This window comes from Sus scrofa, chromosome 8 (assembly GCF_000003025.6).
Source record: "Sus scrofa isolate TJ Tabasco breed Duroc chromosome 8, Sscrofa11.1, whole genome shotgun sequence".
NCBI lineage: Eukaryota > Metazoa > Chordata > Mammalia > Artiodactyla > Suidae > Sus > Sus scrofa.
In genome coordinates, this window is record NC_010450.4 from 113,207,001 (window position 1) to 113,230,105 (window position 23,105).

Sequence of the window (23,105 nt, forward strand, 5' to 3'; positions counted from 1 at the left end):
AGGAGGGCATGCGTTTTTATTAATTTTAGTGACTACTGTATCCCCAGTGCCTAGACATTGCCTAACACTCAGTGGGCATTCAAAAAATGCTAAAGTGGATAAATATCATGCGTGAACAGAAAGGATTCCCTGAGCAATTACTGTGCCAGATACTGTGCATGATAAAAGGCTTTTAGGGTGAAGAAAAAGTAACCCGAGAATCACAACACCATCGGTAACTTTTGGGAAAGAAGTGTTCTCACAGGGGTGCTTTGGCCAACAAAAGAAGAGGACCTAGCCTCAAGGTTGGGGCACCAAGCTCTGAATTATGGAACCAGTTGGGGAAAGAGGACATAGGAAAAAAACACCCATTAAAAGAAGAGACAGTCAGAGGTACAGAGATGTGAAAGCAAGGCTTATGGGGCAACTACAACTATTACAAAAGCTTGGGCTTTTATCCCTTGAAAAGCCATGGAAGGCTTTTTCAGCTGAGGAAAAGTATGAACCCGTAATCCTGTTAGCTCCCTCAAGCAGCACTATGCAAAAAGGATTGAAGACTAAAAACACAGTGGCTTTTAAGAGGGTGTCACATTAGTTTAGGTGAAAGAGTAGAGGTTTGAACAAGAGCAGAGCAGTGCAGCTGAAGAAGAGGGCCAGACCAGAGACATGTTCTTGAGTAAGTACAGTTTCTGGTTCACCCAGAGCAGGAGGCATAAAGGATCACACTCAGACCCGACTAACAGGCCCGTGGTAAAGGCAATCCCTAAATGGAGATGATCGTATTTCTTTAATGTACTTGCTTGTCATAGTCCATATAATATTTTATACAGTCTTTAAAAGTGGAATCTAGCGGGGTGGGGAAAGCAGGAAAGAAAAACTGAGCACTGTATAATTTCTTGCTTATAACTTTGAACTTTGAACTTTTTCATAGCTCTTCATGGTCCTTTCTGAAAGATCATGAAAACTTACTTTTATCTGCAGATAAATGATGTTGTTGCTCCACACTTGTAATTTCTCAGTGGCTCACCTGGTTCCTATTTTTTGAATAAAGTTTACGTACATTATGCAAAATCCTTTAATGAAAAAAGTTAATATGTTTTACATCACCCAGAGTCTATACTGAAATGAGTTAAAGGTTCAAATTATAGTTCAACACTTCTCCAAGTTAAATTTAAACAAATATAATTTAGTATGTTGAGGTTCTATGTGTGACACAGTTTTCAATCTTGAGACGTGTACAAAGAAATGATTACAGAAAATAAAAGAGACTAGATTATTCTCATCTAAATTAGTTGTATACCAAGTATATGCAAATATAAAAGTGCCCACCAAGAAAATACCTAAGAAAGAAACAATTCATTGTCTGATAAAATGGACTAAAAGGATTGACTCTTTTGTTTGAAAAACTATTTGATTCAACTTTTTAAGACATGGGGATAATAATAATGGAATTATTTTAGAAATCTTAGGATATTAGAATAATTGCTTTTAATTTTAGGAATAATAAGAAGCACTAGCTTGATGAGTGAATAATGCACTATGACATTCTTCATCCAGGTCATTATTCAAGCTGAGAACATAAGTAAGTTTAAGAAAGATTAGATAAGTCAGTCAAAGGTTCTGTGGTATTTGCCCATTGCTTTATAAATTTGTATAGTATGAGAAACCACAAAACTACTCAAAAGTAGACATCTTAAGTAGATACTCAAAAAAATACACATATAAGTGAAACATTATTGATTATTTAAAAAGCTGTTTGGGGAGTTCCCATGATGGCTCAGCAGTAACAAATCTGGCTGGTATCCTTGAGAATACAGGTTCAATCCCTGGCCTTGCTCACTGGGTTAAGGATCAGGCATTGCCATGGCTGTGGTGTAGGCTGGTGGCTCTAGCTCCAATTTGACCCCTAGCCTGGGAACTTCCATATGCCACAGGCGCAGCCCTAAAAAGCAAAAAACAAACAAAAAAAAAGCTGTTGGGGGTGTGTGTCTGTCTGTCTGTCTATACTTATTCAAACATAGACTGTGCCTCCTATTAAACACTGCGTTTTTCCCTATTCCTTTTTTTTTTTTTTTTTTAATGTTTCTACTAAAGGATGACACTATCTTCAGCTGGTTACCATTTTTCCTGCCAGTGAGATCAAAGAAGTATATGCACATTTTTGGTAGCTGAAAATATATCCTAGGCAACATAGTTATGAATAATCTTAAGACATGTATCACAATTCAAAATTAATATTGTGTCTTAAAAACTGCTTTTATTTTTGGAGTTTGGCAAAAATGGCACTGATTTTCTAACAGTGAGAAAAATATTTTTTATTTTTTTAGCCATCCTCTGATTTTTTTTAAATATTGTGTTAAAATATACAACTAATATAGTTTCACAGATTTCAGAGCTGTGAGTAGTCTTTCTAAATCTCCGACTTACTCTGATCATGAAACAAAGACCACATTAGAAAATCCTGGATGTGTTCATCTCTAGTTAAAACATTTGATTTAAAATTTGCTCTTATTTTCATTTGAAATATTCCCTTCCAGGGTTATACATCAATGTAAAACAACGTCCAATTTAATGAACAATATTTTTTCAAGTGGCTGTTAGGTGTATAATAGGAAACAAACCTTTCTGAATTGAACATATACATTCTCGGCCTAAACACTGAATTAATCTACTTTTTGTTATATGATTTCCTCTCTAACATCAACATTTTAAGAAGTGAAATACTCTGGAGATGCTTGGAAAAATGGAATCATAGACAGTGATAAAACCCAAGCCTTTTCTTCATGCTCAGATCTCATATCATGACAACTTTCAAATTCTGCCTTTACTTAGCATTAACATTCACTTCCCTAACAACTTACCTTAATGAGGAAATGATTAAACATGTTTATGTGCTAAGAGGAAGGAACTAGTGGAGAGCGAGTGGGAGGCTGTGATACAGATGCAAGGATAACTGATTGAGAAGGATCCCTGAGGGCGGAGGCCAGGATGGATTCCAGAGTCTCCAGGATGCATTCACCCTGCCTGGGAGGAGAGCATCTTCTTCCTCTGATATAGTCAGGAGGGCCAGATGGGTTCGAATTAATGAGAGATGGGATGTTGGGGGAATTTATACCTGAGAGTCTCTGTTTTCTCTGCAAAATCTTAAACAAGGACAATTTTAAATAGAAAGAGCAAGGTAAGTGAAGTCAGACCATGAAGGTATATGAGATAACAAGCTCATTAAGAATGTGGTTGGTGGGAGTTCCCAATGTGGTAAGTAGGTTAAGAACCCGACTAGTATCCATGAGGATGTGGGTATAATCCCTGGCTTCATTCAATGACTTAAAGGATCAGGCTTCCCCATGAGCAGCAGTGTAGGTCGCAGACACAGCTGGGACTTGGCATTGCTGTGGCTGCGGTACAGACCAGCAGCTGGAGCTCTGATTTGACACCTAGCACAGTTGTTAGGGAAAAAAAGGTGGTTGGTGGAGTACCTGCTCTGGTGCAATGGGATTAGCATAGTTTCTGCAGCAGGACATAAGTTCAATCCCCAGCCCGGCATAGTGGGTTCAAGGATGCTGGCGTTGCCACAACTGCAGCATAGGTCGAAACTGAGGCTCAGGTCTGATCCCTGGCCCCAGGAACTCATATACCTTGGAGCTGCCAAAAAAAAAAGGGGGGTGGGGTGGGGGTTGGTTGAATAAATCCAAAAGGAATATATATGGCAAAATAGTAACAAGTGTTACATACACGGTGTACCTTATATTACTCTTCTTATCCTTTGTTATGTTTTAAATGTTTTGTGATAAAAAGGAAAAAAGATAGAAGTTTGCTTTCTTTCAGTTCCTAGACTTGTAGGCCCGTATTACATTTTTCATACATTCAACATTCAATCTCCTTGCATTCATTGTCATTGAGTCAATAAAACTACATCCTACATCAAAAAAAAAAAGAATATATGAGTGATACTGCACAGTGTACTTTCAATAAGCTAAAGCTGATTATAAGAGGAAATTGTTAGTCTTCCTGCAAGGATTACAAAATAATTTATGAGGAACAAAGTCTCTGAATGTTCCTAAACATTGTGTATTTTTAATTAAAAAAATTATGCATGACTGATTCTTCCTCTCATTACCACTCTAGTGTTTTATTTCATTTTAGTGTCTAGTGTAAGATACTGAAATATCACACATTGAAAATTAGCTAGCTCTTAATTAAGTTTAATGGAATAAAGAGTTTTTACATGGAATGATAGAATATGTAAAACTGCATTAAAACAAATTGAAATTAGAAGTGTTTTTGAAAGCATTGGAAGAAAAGTGCTTAATATTTTTCTTTAAAAAGAGACCTCCAAAGTCAGAAGTATAGATCTCTTTGTGTTCTTTTCTGCCATCCCAAAGCATGCTTTGCTCTAAATAAAGCCAACAGAATCCAAACACTGATTTTGTGGTCCAAAAAACTGCTAAAGCCCAGAACTGCCACATTTCCATTTTAAATGTAAATATTTCCATTCATTCCTAAATATTACAGTTCTTCTCCCCCTTGTCCCAGTGTCATAGCTTGTGCAACAGCTGCCAGCATCTTTTGTTCCCTTGTCTGATGCACACTAGGTGCCAACAAGTTTTTCATGCAGGTCATTTGGCCACATTTTCATATAAAGAAGAATAGAGCAAAACACATTTTTTTTGTAATGCCATTGGATTATTTCCTTTGCAAATCTACTTACTGACATTTTGCAGATACAGAAGTCGTGGAACATGTCGGTGTGCTGGGAACTGCAGTGCATTTTAAATGCTTCTAGTAGCAACATCTCTAGCCTTCTAAATGAGATTGATGTGATAAATTTGCAGGTATTTGAAGAACCAGATGTGCTGGAACAGCCAAGATTCTTTCTTTTAAAAAAAAAATTGAAGTCTAGTTGATTTATAATGTTGTGATTCTTTTTTTAGGGAAAAATCAGAATCCCATTTCATATGCTTAATGTTCTTCAAAGGAGAACAAGAAAGAAAAAAAGACCCATTGTATTTTGTTGTATTCCCAACCGAAAATTTTCACTTTCCTTGATGTACAAAACATCAGCATATTTCAACATGGCAAAGAGAACCTTATAGAATAGGACAGTTTTAATTGGTCACTCAAGTTTAAATGGTTACAATATTATGTTAATTGAATTGCTTTTCTTTTTTTAGGGTCCTCTGGGGCCTCCAGGACAAAAGGTAGAGTATAAACAATACTGTGAAAGTAATTATACTCTCATTGCCTAGTGGCTAGCCTGAGAAGTGGACGGAATTAGCTACTGTAAGCCATGCCAAAGCAGTCTGGTTTGTGCATTCTGCTTTCTAAAAATACAGTCACCTAATGTGAGCCATTAGAATCCAATCAACTTCATTATAGAAAACCCAGTAAATCCAGAACAGATTCTTTTTAAGTTGTCTGCCAAATTTGTAGGTTATTAAGCTTTTAATTCAGATACTGGTAAAACATTGTGACAAAACTTAGAATGTGAAGGGTCATATGACATAGAAAATTGAATGCATGGCCTTGAACAAGTATGTATTTGTCAAATGACTCTTAACTAGACCGGAACAAAGGATATACTTGTTGCTTGGTGGCTCTATTTAAGTGGCCGATTGTGGCTTCCTTTGCTAAGGTAACCTGAGAAGTGGTTTCCTGATGGTCATTTCTACGTTATCCAGAGCCATCAGAATTGACCAAGACATTCTGACGGAGAGGGTCTAGCACTTTGAAAATTACATCGATACTATAGTAGTAAATATATCAATCGCAGGTAGCTGGCCCTTTGCCAACAAAATATCACCAAGGCCCCAATCCCCATCACACCCCTCACCCCATAAGGGGAACAAAAAAAAAAAAATTTAACCTGCAGAAAACTAAAGAAAACAATTGTATTGCAACAGGTGGAAAAGTGATTATTCTTTATCTTTGGAATCCATCAAAGATAGAGACTTCTTATCCCTCAAGCCTGGGCATGTGGCATCTGTTGAAACATAATCTCACAAACTCAGTAGAAGCCAATGCATTGGGAGACAACTTGTGTATAGGAACACTTTGTCCTTCTCAATAATGTCTCTATTAAGCATGGTGTGAAATTGTAAAGCTACCCTAATCCACACGCGACCAGTATAAAATTACTGCCTCAAGCTTCGGGAAGTCTTTTAATGACCCACTCAATATAATCACTGACAAAGCACTACGGAACTTGCTATCAGTTTGGTTTGCATTTAAGGACTAGATTTTTAATAGATGATTTTTTAGAGCAGTTTTATATTTATAATTACCATTTTAATTTTTCCCATTATTATTAAAGAATTTTAATAGCATACATCTAGTAAGAAAAATCTGTTTTCTGATGCTAAACAAAAAATAACCACATTCTAGTTAAAAATGGTTTTTCCAGAACCTAAAGATGTGGTATGTGGAGGGAGTCATTTAAGAGGCACTCTTGGAGTTCCTGCTGCAGCAGGATTGGCGGTGTCTCTGAAGCACCAGGACGCAGCTTCCATCCCCAGCTGGCACAGTGGGTTAAAGATCCAGCGTTGCAGCAGCTGTGACATAGGTTGAAACTGCAGCTCAGATATGATCTGTGGCCCAGAGAAAAAGCACCCAAATTCAGAGGCATGTGGCCTTCTGATAGCTATGGATCTCAACACATGATGTGAAAATCTTTAAAATCATATTAAGGTTAAGTAGATTTTTAGAAACATGGTTAAATTTAACTTCCTGGTTTCTGGAAAAGCTTCATGAATCTGTTTACATTATTGTATATATAAACACAGTGGATAGGATCTGAAAAACACAGCCTCCCAGACATGTTTAGCAAGATAAAGTTATGGCTGATATAACTAATACAATATAAATTGAAATAGTTTGTGATTATATCAATTTAATTTAATCATGTGTTTCCTTAGGGTTCTGTTGGAGCACCTGGAATTCCAGGGATGAATGGGCAAAGGGTGAGTTCTATAGACTGTACTGCTTTCAATCATTAGATTAAAAAAAATCACAAAATTATTCTTGTCAGTAATGTTGGTGATAAGTTTATACACATAAAAACATTACATATACTTTGGAACATAGGAAAATTATGGTGTAAATGATGAAATTAGTTTAATTTTAAAAGTAATGCGTTAAATAGAAACTCAGAAAATTTTCCATTTTATTTTGCTATGTATGAGATACAACTATATCTTTCACATAAATATACTTGGGTTAAGAAAAATGCTGTGTTTAACATTAGTTGTGATGAACAAAATGCACTCTGGCTTATTCTTGTTATGGCAGAATAATATGTATTATTTCTTTCATTAACAAAAGTTATTCCTACAGAGGGACTGTATTGGAATCCTGTAAATTCAGAAGCAGGTTCCTTTCACTGTTAAGCAAAATTAGGAGTTATATAGACTCGTTAAGCTCTGGTAGCACACTTTCATTGTACTGTTATTAATAATGAAGGGAAAAAAGCCCACAGCTCTACGTCGACATATGTTTGTGTACATTTATTCCTGTAACCTACTTACCAGTTGGGCGAAGCATCTAGCTTTATCCCACAGGTAGGTCTGATATTCTGTGTTCCCCAACACTGCTGATTGGCTTTTCAATCTGGAACCTCTACAGATACCAGGAAAGCCACTGCGGCAGCTCCCAAAGCCACTCTCTGGGCCAGTCTACTGGGAGCCAGAGAGCTGAGCTAGGAACTTTCCTGTCTCCCTTAGAGCTTCAGGACTGGCCCTTTGAAATCCTGTGACTCATCAGTTTGTCTTCCCAGAGGACTTTAAATCCATGCACTCTAAATTGAAATCTGAAATCATAAGGAGCCCAACCCTCATGGACAGAAAACACTTCCTCATGATCTCTTCCACCTCGTTCATCTTTTCTTCTCCTTTGAGACATGAACAATAACAATTTAAAGAGTTCTCTGGTGGCATAGTGTAAGGACTTGGCATTGTCACTGCTGTGGCTCAGGTTCATGCCAAGGGCTGGAAATTAAAAAAATAAAATAAAATATAAATTTAAACCTACTGCGTGGCTAAGAGCATGGGTCCACCACTTAGAGACTGTGTGAATTTTGGCAAAGTCCTTGAATTCTCTGGCCTCAGTTTCCTCTTCTGTGAAAGGGAGGCAATAACAATTCCTACCTAATAAGGTTAATGTGAGGATTAAATGAGGGAATAGGTATGAAGCCCTTACAAGCCGGTTTGATATTACTGTTAAACTTTTCCTTCATCTCATTTTAGTGAAACTCTGGAAATTGGATTGATCTGTGTCCTAAGAGACTATTTCCAGCATTCCTCAAGTCCCAAGTGAAATTAGTGTTCTCAATTAGGTCTTTTGGTAGCCTGTAATCCACGAATGACAATTTGGACAATCAAAAGTAGTTAAATGTCCATGTCCCAGCCCTGTTTTCTTTTCCACTTAGTAAAATGGAAAACCGTTTTACTTCATAAATGTCCATTTGCTTCACAACTCCTGGTAAAGATAGAAGATTAACTTTCTCTTTAGAACATTGCAGATCATGGAGGGAAACATTAGCAAAAATTTGAAAGTATGTTCATTCTACAATGAATTGAAAAATTACATAACTCAAGATAATATTTAGAAAGGGCAAAATACAGATAAATGTGATTTTAAACATTTGGTGGGAAACAAAATTTAAAAGCCTAAGGTTAAATGTTTTGCTTTTTCTTCTTTGTTTCTTTTCTTTTTTCAACTTTGAGACAATCGTGAGATTTTACAGAAACCTTTATCCTGAAACAAAACAACTTTAAAACTGTCACATACATGCTTATGAAGACTACGTGTTCTTTATTTTTTCAAAGGAAATGTGCAATTTCCTTAGCAAGAGAAAGGAATGTGATAGTCACCAAGTTTAAATTGTATTTCAAGGAAATAGACAATATTTGCAGTTTTATGTCTTGTTATACATTTTTGTGGCATTTTACAGTGTTCTCTGTAAAATCTAGGGAAGCTAAATGATTTCATACATTTGTAAGGGTATCAGCAAAATGTAGTTCAAGATGTTTTTCTTACTCCATAGAACTTAACTAAAACTTTGCATATGGAATTTCTGTTAATCCTAGCTATTATCTAATATTTGTAATATTTGCTATAACATCTTTAGGAAAATATGGTGCAAAATACGAGTCCACTTCACTGAAATAGCAGGTCTATTAGACAGTAAAAACAAAGTTGAAAATAGAGTAATAATGCTATACTTGGAGCTATCTAGAATTTATTTTTCAGAAAGAGAGCTTACAATGACGTTAATAATTTTTAAAAGCCTCTCGATGTCCTTAAACTGCCTTGAAGAAATATTTTTTTTGCACACTACAATTTCACTTTCTCCAAAGAAGTACTTTTGATGCTTAGGAGATAATTTTCAAATAATGGTTATATGAAACATGGCAAATAAACTAGAAAATAAAGAGATTTCTCTCTAATAAAAAAGAAAGAAAAGTTGGAAGTACCTTGCAACACAGTGGATTAAGGATCCAGCATTGCTGCCGTAGCTATGGCACAGGTCACAACTGCAGCAAGGGTTCCATCCCTGGCCCCAGGAACTTCTACATACCATGGGTGGGGCCCAAAAAATAAGTAAATAAAAATTTTTTAAAAGAAAGAAAAGTAAATTGTTTTAATCAAGTGTATCTTTTTTTTAAGTATATCTTTTTGTTTTCTACTGAAATATTTTCCATCTATTCATATTGTCAAATTGGTGATTGGCTTTGGCCAATAACTTAATGGTGACTTTTTTTAAACATTATTTTGCTTTAAATTTCGGTCCACTTGAGTGCTAATCTTAATAGTTCATATTTTTGTTAATAGTCCTCCAATTCTTCAGATCATAATGGGAAAAAAGACTGGCATAAACAATAACATGGCATTGAACTCCAATCTAGCTCTTTCTGGCATCACAATCTATCAAGGTCTACTAAGCACCCCGCTGTGAAAAGTGGGAGGAGCTGCAGTACTCAGTCCCTCCAGTCAGAGAGAGAAGGCTGCAAGTCCTTGTCCTGGGCAAGTCACTTAATGTTTCTAAGGCTCCAGTGTAAAGTATTAATATAACCTTTGCAGTATTAACTAGATAATGTATCTCAAGTGAACATAATGTAAAAGGTGCTCAATAAATATTATTGATAACTATTTTCAAGGATCTAAGTAGTATACACTTTAAGAATTTCAACAGGAGTTCCCGTCATGGTGCAGTGGTTAACAAATCCGACTAGGAACCATGAGATTGCAGGTTCAGTTCCTGCCCTTGCTCAGTGGGTTGACGATCCGGCATTGCCGTGAGCTGTGGTGTGGGTTGCAGACGTGGCTCGGATCCCGCGTTGCTGTGGCTCTGGTGTAGGCCAGTGGCTACAGTTCCAATTTGACCCCTAGCCTGGGAACCTCCATATGCCGCGGGAGTGGCCCAAGAAATAGCAAAAAGACCAAAAAAAAAAAAAAAAAAGAATTTCAACAAATGACCCCTAGGCTTACACCCAAGCAGGAAGCAAAGCCAGTTGAATTTACAATAGAAAGAAAAAATGAAGATGCAGGGTTACCCAGGAAGGTAAAATGTTTCTGTCCCCTGGCTCTCTCCTCTCATGTACCCCTTTCTCAGCAGTTGGAATATAAGCACTATAGGTAAGGGAAAGAGAAAGACACATTACCTATTTATGGAAGCAGTTGTTTCCATAAATTGGACTTATTCCCAATAGCCAAAGCAGTTAGGGCCAATGTAATGCTAGGTTTTAACTAAAAAAAGGAAATGTGGCCTTCCTTTGCCTCTGGCTAATTGTATTAGGAACAAATTTTTTTGTAATTCTCATGAATAGATCTTGTTGGTTCAAAGGTATGATAAACATTTCATTTGTGCTCCATGATTCATCCTGTCCCCACCGCCAACACACACACACAGACCTGAAGAGATGTCTATCTGAATATTTATCCATTAAATACTACTTCTCTGATATTCTGGAGCAGTTTTTTAAAAAAATTTTGTGGTAGAGGCATTTTTAGACTAAAGAATCTTTTGACAAATTGCTGAAGGTAATTTTTGTGTATATACATTAATACTATATATATTATTTTGTGTATAGATATTTTTATATATTTAAATATATGTACATAGATTTCTTAAAGTTCTGATATATATATATATATGCATACACATATGCATATATACATCTGTTTATCACAGAGCTTTAAAAATCCTAACTCTTTTGTGTGTGTGTGTGTGCCCCTAACCAGTTTCCTAGCTATTCAACACCTGTGCTAATGGACATAAAAATCTCAGCTTTTAGTGTTATTAGAACCCTGCATTTTTCTACTCTTTCCACCTTTTCACGTTAATTGGCTTCCGTAGGAGTAAATCATCCTAATGAAATGTCTTTGAACAACAAGCAGTGCCCAGCCCTGTGTGCATGCCCTAGGAGAAGAGATTTGGGGCTAGCGGTGGAGCACGTTAAAGGTTTCCTTTTTGTGGCTTTAGATCATATCCTTGTCCCTGTTGCTTTAAAAATAATGTTAAAGAGTTCCAGGATTGAAAACAAATTACTTTGTCCAAGGAAGCTAGAATTTTTCTGAGATCCCCAGAGTCACAGGGATTGTTTCAAAAGCAAAGGATAAATATCGGATTATCTTGTTTCATGTATTTTTCAAATACTTTCTAGAGTTTAATACTTCAGACTATAATATGAATAAAAGGTTGATATTAGTGTATCATTTCTGAATATATCCCAGATAGCTATGTGATTTTTAAGTAACATTAAAATTTAATTAGCTTATAGTTGTGGTATTTAGAGCTCCTTTTCATCTCTTATCCATGAGTCTCACAGTTCTCTGCTGACATTAATCCTCACAGCGTACTTCTAATGGCATTTTTATTGTAAGTATATTTAGAGAACAGATAAATGGAAGCCCTCAGACTTCCAAAGGTCAAGCTGTTTATTCTCGTCTATACCATGGGCTATATACAATGAACTCAATATTTTTTATTCCTGACTCACTTTCTGTAACCACTAAATGCACTCTTTTCTTTTGCTATCTTGACTTTATTATTAAAAAGTCTGAATTAAATTCCTGAAGGATTTGAAGATGTGGTCATTCTGCTTATTTCCTGGCTAGTTAGCTTTAATTTATCCAGGATCTATTACCCCATATATTTACAACTTTCCAGTTTTAGACTTTAAGAAAGATAAATAGAATAAACGAAGTGATTGATTTCTAATTCCAGATTCATTAATAGTTTAAGGAAAGTATCTAACAGCAGATTAATCCTTTTCAGGTTAAAGTTGAAAATTAAATTATTTTATTAATTTGTCTATCTTTTAGATTTAGTGACTGTACATTAGAATTCTAAGAATACATGATTTTTTTCCTCTGGTAACTATGGTAATAAGGTGCTTTCTTCCTTCCTGAAGAAATAACCTCACTTTCTTATTACAGGATTTTTTTTCCAGTTGTATTGAGATATAATTGACATATATCACTGCTTGATTGTTATGTGTACATCATAAGGGTTCGACTTACATATACAGTGAAATGATTACCACAGTAAGTTTAGATAGCATCTATCACCTTATATAGACCCAATAAATAAAAATGGGAAAAACAATTTTCTCCTGTAATGAGAACTCAGGATTTGCTGTCTTAACAACTTTGATATAGATGATACAACAATGGTAACTACAACTGTAGTGTCTTATAATTGGACATTTGTACCTTCGATGAAGGTCACCTTCCTTCAATTCCCCCTTTCCCTAAAGCCTCTAGTCCCTGGCCTCTGGGAACTGCAAATCTGATCTCTTCTTCTGTGAGTTTGGGTTTTTTGGTGTTTTTGTCTGTTTTTGTTTTTTTAAATTCCATGTATAGGTGATATCATAAAGTATTGCCTTTCTCTGTCTGACATTTCACTTAGCACAATGCCCTCAAAGTCCCATGTTGAAGTAATTAATAAATGAATCCATGAAAACATTTAAGGTAAATTAAAACAAAAAATAACAGAATTATACATGCACTTTAATTAGATCTAGTAAATAATATTTTGGTGATCTTGTCTATAAAATATAGTGTATTTTCAGTTAATATGAGAAATAAATGGACTTGATGATGTCATAATCCATTCAGATACATTTGTTTTGTTGTTGCTTTCATTTGCAAGAGCCTGTGATGTTTTTCTTCCTCTCACATGCTTTCCTCCACCCATCCCATTTCTTCAACTATTTTTTCTTCCCTCTCCCAATATTTCATTGAGAAGAATGATAACTAGTATTAAATTTTATAGTAACAAGCCTAAATGAAGTTGGGGGGAAAGTGCCTTTTAAAAAAAAAAAATGACTATAATTGTTTTATTTCAAGCCAGCATTACATTACTTCTTTCAACCAAATTTTTATTCCTTTCTAAAGTAACTTAAAATTAATTATATATAAAGAATAGAACTATCTTTTGTTTCCCTTAATAAGTGAAATTGAATGAAAAGTCCCTTTGAGAGTAAGCTTGTACATAATAATGCCTGAGAATGCATGCATCAAACTCAGGGATGATATGATTTTACTATATGAAATAGTCTGTATATGAATGGCCAACAGGTACATGAAAAGATGCTGAACATCACTAATCATCAGGGAAATATAAATTAAAATCATGATGAGATATCACATCACATCTGTCAGAATAGCTATCATCAAAAAGACATGAGATAACAAATGTTGGAGAGGGGGTGGAGAAAGGGGAATCCTAGTACACTGTTGGTGAGAATGTAAATTGGGGCAACCACCATGGAAAATAGTATGGAGGTTCCTCACTGTTCCTTAAAAAAAATTAAAAACAGAACCACCACGTGATCCAGCAATTCCATTACAGGGACTATATCCAAAGGAAATGAAAACACTAATTTAGAAAGATATTTGTACCCCAAGTTCACAGCGACGTTGTTAATGATAGACAAAACATTAAAACAACCTTAGTGTCCATGCATAGATGAATGGAAAAAGAAGTTTTTTTAATACACACACACACAATGAAATATTATTCAGCCCTAATAAAAAAAGTTTGTGCCTAATACAATTAGCCAGAGGCAAAGAAAGGCCACATTTCATTTTTTTAGTTAAAACCTAGCATTACATTGGCCCTAACTGCTTTGGCTATTGGGAATAAGTCCAATTTATGGAAACAACTGCTTCCATAAATAGGTAATGTGTCTTTCTCTTTCCCTTACCTATAGATGCAGCTTGGATCTGGCATGGCTGTGGCTGCGGTGTAGGCCAGCAGCTGTAGCTCCGATTAGACCCCTAGCCTGGGAACCTCCATATGCCACGGGGGCAGCCCTAAAAAGAAAAAGAAAAAAAATAAGGCTGCAAACTATAAATGTAATTAAAATTCATTAAGGAAAAAAAAAAGATGCTACCACATCCATCATTCTAGTGGAGTTTGAAAGATTTTCTCCATGGTTGTACAATTATAAATGTAATTAAAATTCATTGAGAAAAAAATAATAAGGCTGCAATGATGGAGTTCCCATTGTGGCTCGGCAATAACAAACTTGACTAGTATCCATGAGGACTCAGGTTCGATCTCAGGCCTCGCTCAGTGGGTTAAAGATCCAGCATTGCCATGAACTGTGATGTAAGTCATAGATGCAGATGCAACTCAGACCCTGAGTTGCTGTGGCTGTGGTGTAGGCCAGCAGCTGCTGCTCCAATTCAACCCCTAGCCTGGGAACTTCCAAATACCACAAGTGCAGCCCTAAAAGGGGGAGGGGGGCTGCCATGAAATAAATCGTGACAATCATAACAGCTTAACATTTACACAATTCCATCCATTTGATACCAGGCCACATTGCCAAGGGAATAGGAACCATGGCTCAACTTTGAAACAGCACCAGTGGGGTTAATCTAGGAGAAACTGAATTTCTTTCAGGATCCTCTGTCTTCTCTGCCCAGTGCAGAGAATAGAAGAGTGCAATATGTAACAATTACTGGCATGTATTTAGCATTTACTGTCAGGCACTGTCCTAAATTTGGTGTGCCTATTACCTCACTTCTTCCTCACAGCAATCCTATAAAGTGGGTACTATAATTAACTCCATTTTATTAATGAGGAAACCTAGGTGCAGAAAGAATAATTTTTGCCCAGGGTCACTGAGGTGTTTGTAATAGAGTTCAAGTTCAAAGCCAATTAGTCTGCTCCAACTGTTAAGAGTGTGGATTTTAAATTTAGAAAATCCTAGCTCTTCTATTCAGTATTTGCATGACCTTGAACAAGTTATTTTCCTTCTCTGAGCCTTAGTTTCTTCATTTGTCGAATGAAGATTATTATGTTTACCTCAAAGTTTAATCAGACAAAATAAAGGAAGTAATGAATATAACTGTTTATTTAAAGACTCTATTAAATAAGAACAGACTATTTTCCTTTTTGAATTGGGGGCGTTAGAAACTCCATGACTCAGAAATCTCCTGGGTGCATAAGTGGATGTTAGTAAGAACTATTATCTCTTTCTACTACTTTCCACTGATCTTTAGAATTTTTCATGTTAGACAAAACCATTTAACGTTTCTATGAATAATTAGGCACATTCTCTTCCCAAGTGAAAAGAATAATTTATCATTCAAACTATTAATAGATGTATTATTAGAAATTACACTTTAGGAAAGAAGAAAACAGCTGGGTTTTTAAACTTTAAAAATGGATATATTAAAGAGGGCACATTGTGTTGCAAGCCATAGATTACTTAACAGAACCAGTTTTTAAAATAAAGATTTTTGGTTATATAACTGGAAAGTCTAGCATTAATGCAGGCTTCAGCTTTGCTTTGCAACTAACCCTCACCACTAAGAACCCAGTTCTTCTATCTCGCCATTCTGTCTTCCATGCTACTGCCTTCATCCTAATTCCGACTCTCTTCTTGGTTGGAAAGCGGCTGCCAATTACAATTGGGGCTTCATTCTTTCCTATCTACATCCTGAGAATGAATGTGTGTCGGTCCCTAAACATCCAGCACCACTTTGTTTCTTTGTCATTGGATACATACAGGTCCCCGCCTCTCCCTCATTCCCCTTCGGGGCAATGCCAGATGCTGATTAGCCATTGCCACTTCAGTTTCTTCTCTAGCAGCCCCAGTCAGGTGGAAAGCTGCAATAAACCCTAATTATCTAATTTTGAAAAGACTCACGTAAGATAAGAAAGCTGAACAAGTGTATTATATCTGACTTATCCCAGACCCAACAAACCCTTTGCATACCCTCTCATCCATTTTGGTATTTTGTCTTCCCAAAACAGAAGCCTTTGTTCTTAATCTTTTTTTCCCTATAAGAGTACACACAGAGAACAAGTTCTCTGACACACAGAAAAGAGACCCCCACCCATACCATGGCATCATGCTCCCTGGCTGATTTGTGCAAGCTTTTGCTCCTTTTATAAATTATCTGAAAGGGAATACTGGACAGTGTTTCCTTTAGACCCAGGCAGTGCTCCTCTTCTACCTCCCTTTGTCCATTTTATGGTGTATCCCTCCCCACAGGGTGAGAGTCCACAGGGCCAAGGAGACAGGCTCACTCAATGCCCAGCTCCCCACTTATAGATCACCAGGTACCCAGGACCAAAGAACTCCTGCCTCTGATGTGTGGAGTCTTCTCCCATTGCCTGTATTGGCCTCTTTCCCAGGTCCATTTTCCCAAGAGTGGATCACACAGCTGGCGTGTGCACCCGTACACCTGTGGGTGGCCTGCAGCAGCTGTTGGTGGGGACCTGCAGACTGAGCTTGCAGGTGTGGTGTCCACACACAGCCCCCAAGGCCCTTCCTGAGGAGTGAGAGCACTGGGGTTGGGGAGAGAAGGGAGGACACTCGTGGTCACTGATGTGTACTTCTCCCTAGACCTTGTGCTCAAAGCAGATAATCCTTCTCATTTGTGTAAATTTCACCCAAATAAACTCAACTTAGCTATTTTTTGTGACCCCTCATTTCTTAGATATCTCTTTGTATTTGAAGTTCTTTGTTCAAATTATATTTTGTACATTTCTGTCTACATTAGCAGAACAGAAAACTTAAAAAGTGTTAAACAGGGAGTTCCCATTGTGGGTCGGTGGTAACGAATCCAGCTAGTATCCATGAGGATGCGGGTTCCATCCCTGGCCTTGCTGAGTGGGTTAAAGGATTCAGTGTTGCTGTGAGCTGTGGTGTAGGTCATAGATGTGGCTCTAATCTAGTATTGATGTGGCTATGGTGTAGGCTGGCAGCCACAGCTCTGATGTGACCCCTAGCCTGGGAACTTCCATATGCCAAAGGTGCAGCCCTAAAAAGACGAAAAAAAAGATAAATTCTAAACACATTGCTGCTAGACATCTGGAAAATGATGACTATTCCCAACAACACATAAATTACCAATTTTATGGTTATTCGATTTATTTAGTATAAGAATCTATTATGGACTACTCGGATTTTATTAAGGCTATATGTGGCTCAATTTTTGGTTTTCGATTCCTCCTTGTCCTCTACTTTGTGCTGTGTAATGTCCAGTGGTATCTTTCTAAATGTGTTTATAACATCACCAAAGATTTTGCTTCTCATTTAATGCAGTGATCGATGATCTCCAGTGTGCAAGTGGATTATGTTTTAGAGTTCACATAGATAGAGACAACAGGTACTGCAAAAATCGTTTCCAAGGATGAATCAGTGGGCCAGCCTACACAAACTTGCTAAAAAAAAATAGTGGAGCTAAACCGTAGTTTTATTGGCATAGACTGGATGTCCTTTCAGTCAAATTTCTTAAACTAGGAATGTGTATTCCTGGGAGTTCATGGAAGTAGGCAGAATTACCAAAAGACAAAGGATTTATCACTAGCGTAGTGACACTTAAAGGTTGGAGCTAGGATCCTTTTTTTTTTTTTTTTTTTTTTAAGACGCAGTGCAAATAGCTTTATTTTTATTGATTGATTGGTTCTTGCTTTTTAGGGTAGCACCTGTGGCACATGAATGTTCCCAGGCTAGGGGGTAGAATCAGAGCTACAGCTATTAGCTGGCAACACCAGATCCCCAACCCACTGACAAGGCCGGGGATCAAACCCACACCCTCAAGGATGCTAGTCAGTTTCCACCGCACCACAACTGGAACTCCAGGGCTAGGATTCTTATTTATATTTTTGTGTGGTAAAATTGCTACATTTCTAGAAATTTCAAGGTAAAATATGCTGGTCATTTTCTACCTCTTGCCTTGACCCATCCTCACTTGCCGTTAGGGGACTAGAAAGGAAGATTAAACTAAACTAAATTTAACTAGAGAGAGAGAGAGCGAGAATAAGTATGACCGGAGAGCAGAAACCCCATTTTCCTGACTCTTCCCCAGTGAGATCTGGATGGGTCCCTCACTGTCCTCAGAGAATCCTCTACCAAGTGATATATACCCAGTTTTTGCCAAAGCCTCTAAAAGGTCGCCCTGCTGCCTGCCATGACTGCCTGCAGAAAGAGAGGAATGACTAGCAGAGGTCCTGCTCACCACTCAGGCCATAAAGATCCTTCTATGTGCTGTCACTGCCAGGAAGAAATGTCCGGTCCACACAGTGTTTTGGGAAAGCTATCAGTAACCAGTGCTGGGCAATTTTAGTCTATATTTTACACATATGCACCAACACCACTGACTCTAGAGGTAAGACTGATACTGTGTTATAATCAATATCACACAATTCCATCTACTGCTGGTCCATGTTCCTTGTGCAGTAGTCCCCCCTTTATCCACAAGGAATACTTTCCAGGACCCCCACTGGATGCCTAAAAAATGAGGTGAGTACTAAACCCTGTATATACTGTGTTTTTTCCTGTATGTGCATCTCCTTGATTAATTTAGAAATTAGGTACAGTAAGAGAATACCCAAATTGCCCACATAGGGGGCCATTATTAAGCAAAATAAGAATTACTTGGGAGTTCCTGTTGTGGCTCAGCAGGTTAAGAACCTGACATAGTGTCCATGAAGATGCGGGTTTGATCCCTGGCCTTGCTCATTGAGTTAAGGATCTGGCATTGCTGCAAGCTGCAGTGTAGGTTGCAGATGCAGTTCGGATCCGGCATTGCTGCGCTGTGCTGCTCCTGGAGCTGCAGCTCCAATTTAACCCCTCCTGTTGGACCAGGCACTTATTTGCTGCACATGCAGACTTAAAAAGAAAAAAATATATATTTTAACACAATCACTGTGATACCACTGTGATACCAATAACCTAGCCATGGCTACTAAGTGACTAACTGACAGGATACGCAGGACAAAGTTATGATCCCATGTCCCAGGTGGGATAGAGCAGGATGGCACCAGCTTTCATCAAGCTACTCAAAACAACTCACAGTTTAAAACTTATGAATAGTTTCCGGAATTCTCTGTTTTGATATTTTCAGACCTTAGTTGACCATGATAACTGAAACCAAGGAAAGTGAAACAGAGGATAAGGGGGGACAATTATAGTTATTTTTATTTTCTGCTTAGATGAGTTCTTTCTGAAAATGCAGTGCTTAAGGAAACAAATCTATATTGACAAGGTGAAGGTAAAATTATACTGTGCTAAAAGTATAAAGCTGCAACCCATTTTAAATTCCCATTGCCAGAATGGAAAGCAATTGTGATTGAAGTGACAGTGAGCAATATTCCTGCTACATGACCTATTTCTCTTTAGCACTCAATTTTGTAAGAAAACTACATTCCTTTCTATCTTTAAGTGTTCTTTCAACTTGCCCCCAAGTAGCAATACCTGAAATAATTGTAAAAGCCTTGAGTGATGTTTTACATTAGAGTTCTAAAGAGTGTTTGGCTTAAAAGAAAGAAAGAAAGATAACAGCAGCATCTTTCTTAAAAGTCAGTCCAATTTATTTGTAGCTTAAATGCACAAATTGTCATTTTGGAATAATACACTGGTAATAGCCTTAGAATTTAAAGTATAATAGAGAATGTCCCATCAATCTACCTGCAGTTAAAATATTAGCTGCTATTTTTCTTGATTATTATCTTTGGAATGTCCTTGGTACTTGTAAATATGAGATGCATTCAGAAATAGAGGAAGAGATTGTCAAACATGAGACTTGTCCTGCATGCACACGTAAGACCTAATTCCCATTTTTTTGATCTGTACTTTTCTGATATGTTTTTCTGTATGTGTACTTTTTAAATATCTTATGTAGTGATATATTATCATGCAACTTTATTTGAAGAGGCCCCAGGATAATATATATATGTATGTGTGTATATATATGTATATATCAGAAAATATTATATATATACCAGAAAATATTAATATACTACATGACTTCACTCTTCATTGATATGCTTCATTCTTCATTGATTTCCCTTTAGTTGTATTTATTATGCTTCTTTATAAAGTGCAAGAAAACTTTACTCAGAGAAAAAAGTTCCATAGATGTCCTCCTAAGTTATTTATGTAGATATCTTTTTTCTCACTCAAAAACCGGCTCTCTGGACACAGGCACCTGTCATGCCTATTTCATCTTGGTATTCCATGAAACACTCTTAGCCCAGAGTAAAACATTTAGTAAATTTTCATTAAATGTTAGTTGAAGAAATTTGCCTTCCAGAGTCCCACTGCTTGGCCTTGGTACTCAAGGTTGTACAGCCTGTCATTTTTTAACATTCCTTTAAGAAAACCTGGGAAACTAAATTTGAACAATAACAGAATGTTCCATAACCTCTTAATCATAATTTTTTTTTTTTGGTCTTTTTGCCTTTTCTAGGGCTGCTCCGGCAGCATATGGAGGTTCCCAGGCTAGGAGTCTAATCGGAGCTGTAGCCACCGGCCTACACCAGAGCCACAGCAACGCCAGATCCGAGCCGCATCTGCAACCTACACCACAGCTCACGGCAATGCCAGATCCTTAACCCACTGAGCAAGGCCAGGGAACGAACCCGCAACCTCATGGTTCCTAGTCGGATTCGTTAACCACTATGCCATGACGGGAACTCCATCTCTTAATCTTAATTTGAATATATTTTTCTTGTTAAAACTTTTTAGAAAGGTAAAACACTGCGTCATTTTTCCTTCTTTCCGTCTTTCAGTGATTCATTCAGGAAACAGCCTTATTCTCTTTTTAACTTTAAAATCTTGCAGGATGCTTATTTAACCTTACAAGTAATAAATGTAAAGCTGAGCCTCAGTACATTCTTTTTTGTGCTTATGAAAATATCCCCCCCAAAGTAATTAAAATTGTGATATCCAATGCTTGTGAAGTTGTGAAAAAGTAATAGAGTAGGTGCCTAGAAAGGCAGGTAAAACTCAGTTCCCTAATAGAAAGCAATTTAGAAATGTGTACACAGGTGTTTATTATAATTTATCTTTAAGAGCAAAAATTAGAAACAATAAAAGTATTAAACAAAATTTGGGACAGATTAAACAAATGATCACACCTGACTTTGAGAGATGATAAACTATTCACAAGCCAATCACAAATACTGTGTAAAAACCAGCTTGTGGTCTAAAATAACAAAAATCAGAATGTCAGACTCTGTGATGAGCTTATTATGATTGCTTGAAATATGTAAGCTTAAATTTTAAAAGACTAGAAGGAAACAGGACAAAATGAAAAGAGTTATTATAGAATGATGGGATTATGGGTGCAATTTTTGTTTCCTTTTATGTTAAAAGATTATTTTAACAAAATATAAAATCAAAGAAAAACAGGATCAAGTTGTAGTCCCTTGATGTTCATATTTTAAGAAGGATATTATGCAGATACCTAAGCACCATTTGTCTTCCTTTCTTCAAAATCTCAGCATGTATTTCATCTGGTTCCAGGAGCTTAACCATTTTTTAAAAAATAATTCTGGCTACCATAGTTATTCTTTGAAAGTCTAAACAAGGTTCATATTGTTCCCTGGCAGCATCTTTTGTTTGCATTAAACCATGAGTTATGATATTAGTGCATCCTGGTATAGGTTCCTTGAAGAGAGCAGACTTGATAGCTCTTTTTCTGGTGGCATAATAAATGATAATCCTCTTTCAGGGTGTATTCAATTTCCAATGGAGTCTTACCCTTGGATCTGTGCAAATAGCATATCAAAATTTTCTTATAATGGCCATCATTTTTCTAAGTGAACATTTTTACCATTTTACTGAGGAAAGTGCAAGAGTTATGATTATAGTGTAACTTTACATAGGAAGCAGAATTTCTTCCTTGAGTTATTAAGACCTTCACAGTTAAAATAATTCAGTATAAGAGTAAAACATTTTTACTCTTCTAGAAAGACTCTGTAAACTTCACATTGCTAGCTTATGTGATAGGTGTACAAAAATCATCTTTGTATAAGTTACAATTAATTTAGCTTTCTATCCATTCTGGAAGGTCATTTATAAATGAGGAGTATAAACCAAATGATAATAAGGGCAGAAATATTCATCACCAGCTCTCCCAATTTTTAGATGCATGCATTCATTCACCAGTGTATCACTATGTTACAAGCACAACCTCTTAAGCCAGAGTTGTATAAATCTGGAAAAATTTCCTTACATGTCTGTGCCTTAGTCTCTTCGTCTATTAAATAAAGATAGTGCTTATCTCATAGGAATCTGTGAGAATTAAGTGAGTTAATGAATGTCAAGTTCCTGGCACTTACAAAATGTTACTGTTTTACTAATGTACCTGTTTTTGAAGGTGAGAGCACAAATATTAAAAAGGCACAACTTCTGCCCTGCAGGCAACTTAGAAAACATTCTTAAAAGTCGACTGGAGTTCCTGTGGTGGCTCAGTGGTAGCACACTTGACTAGTATCCATGAGGATGCAGGTTCAATCCCTGGTCCCACTCAATGGGTTAAGGATCTGGAGTTGCCATGAGCTGTGGTATAGCTCACAGATGCAGCTCGGAACTACTGCTCTGATTCAACCCCCGGCCTGGGAAGCTCCATATGCCATGGGTTCAGCCCTAAAAAGCGAAAAAAAAAAAAAAAGTCGACTAAGTTTGCTGCGAACCTAAAATTTCTCTAAAAAACAATTTAAAAAATTTTTTAATTAAAAAAAATAAAATTTATCTTAAAAAATAAAGTCAATTTTTTTAACTAACTAAGGAACAACTATTTAACCCTCAGTGGAAAGAAAATTGCCCAATAATTGAAGCACATAATAAGTGGCTTTGGGAGGAGTTCCCCTGCAGCACAGT

At 36.8% G+C, this 23,105-nt stretch overlaps 1 protein-coding gene across 1 annotated transcript in view; it reads left to right on the forward strand.

Moving 5' to 3' along the window:
* The window catches only part of COL25A1 (collagen type XXV alpha 1 chain), a 469,169-nt gene that overhangs the window by 340,404 nt on the left and 105,660 nt on the right, over window positions 1-23,105 (forward strand). The window contains 2 exon segments of the mRNA XM_021101684.1: window positions 5,151-5,177; window positions 6,891-6,935. Of these exon segments, the coding sequence (XP_020957343.1) occupies window positions 5,151-5,177; window positions 6,891-6,935 (72 nt within the window).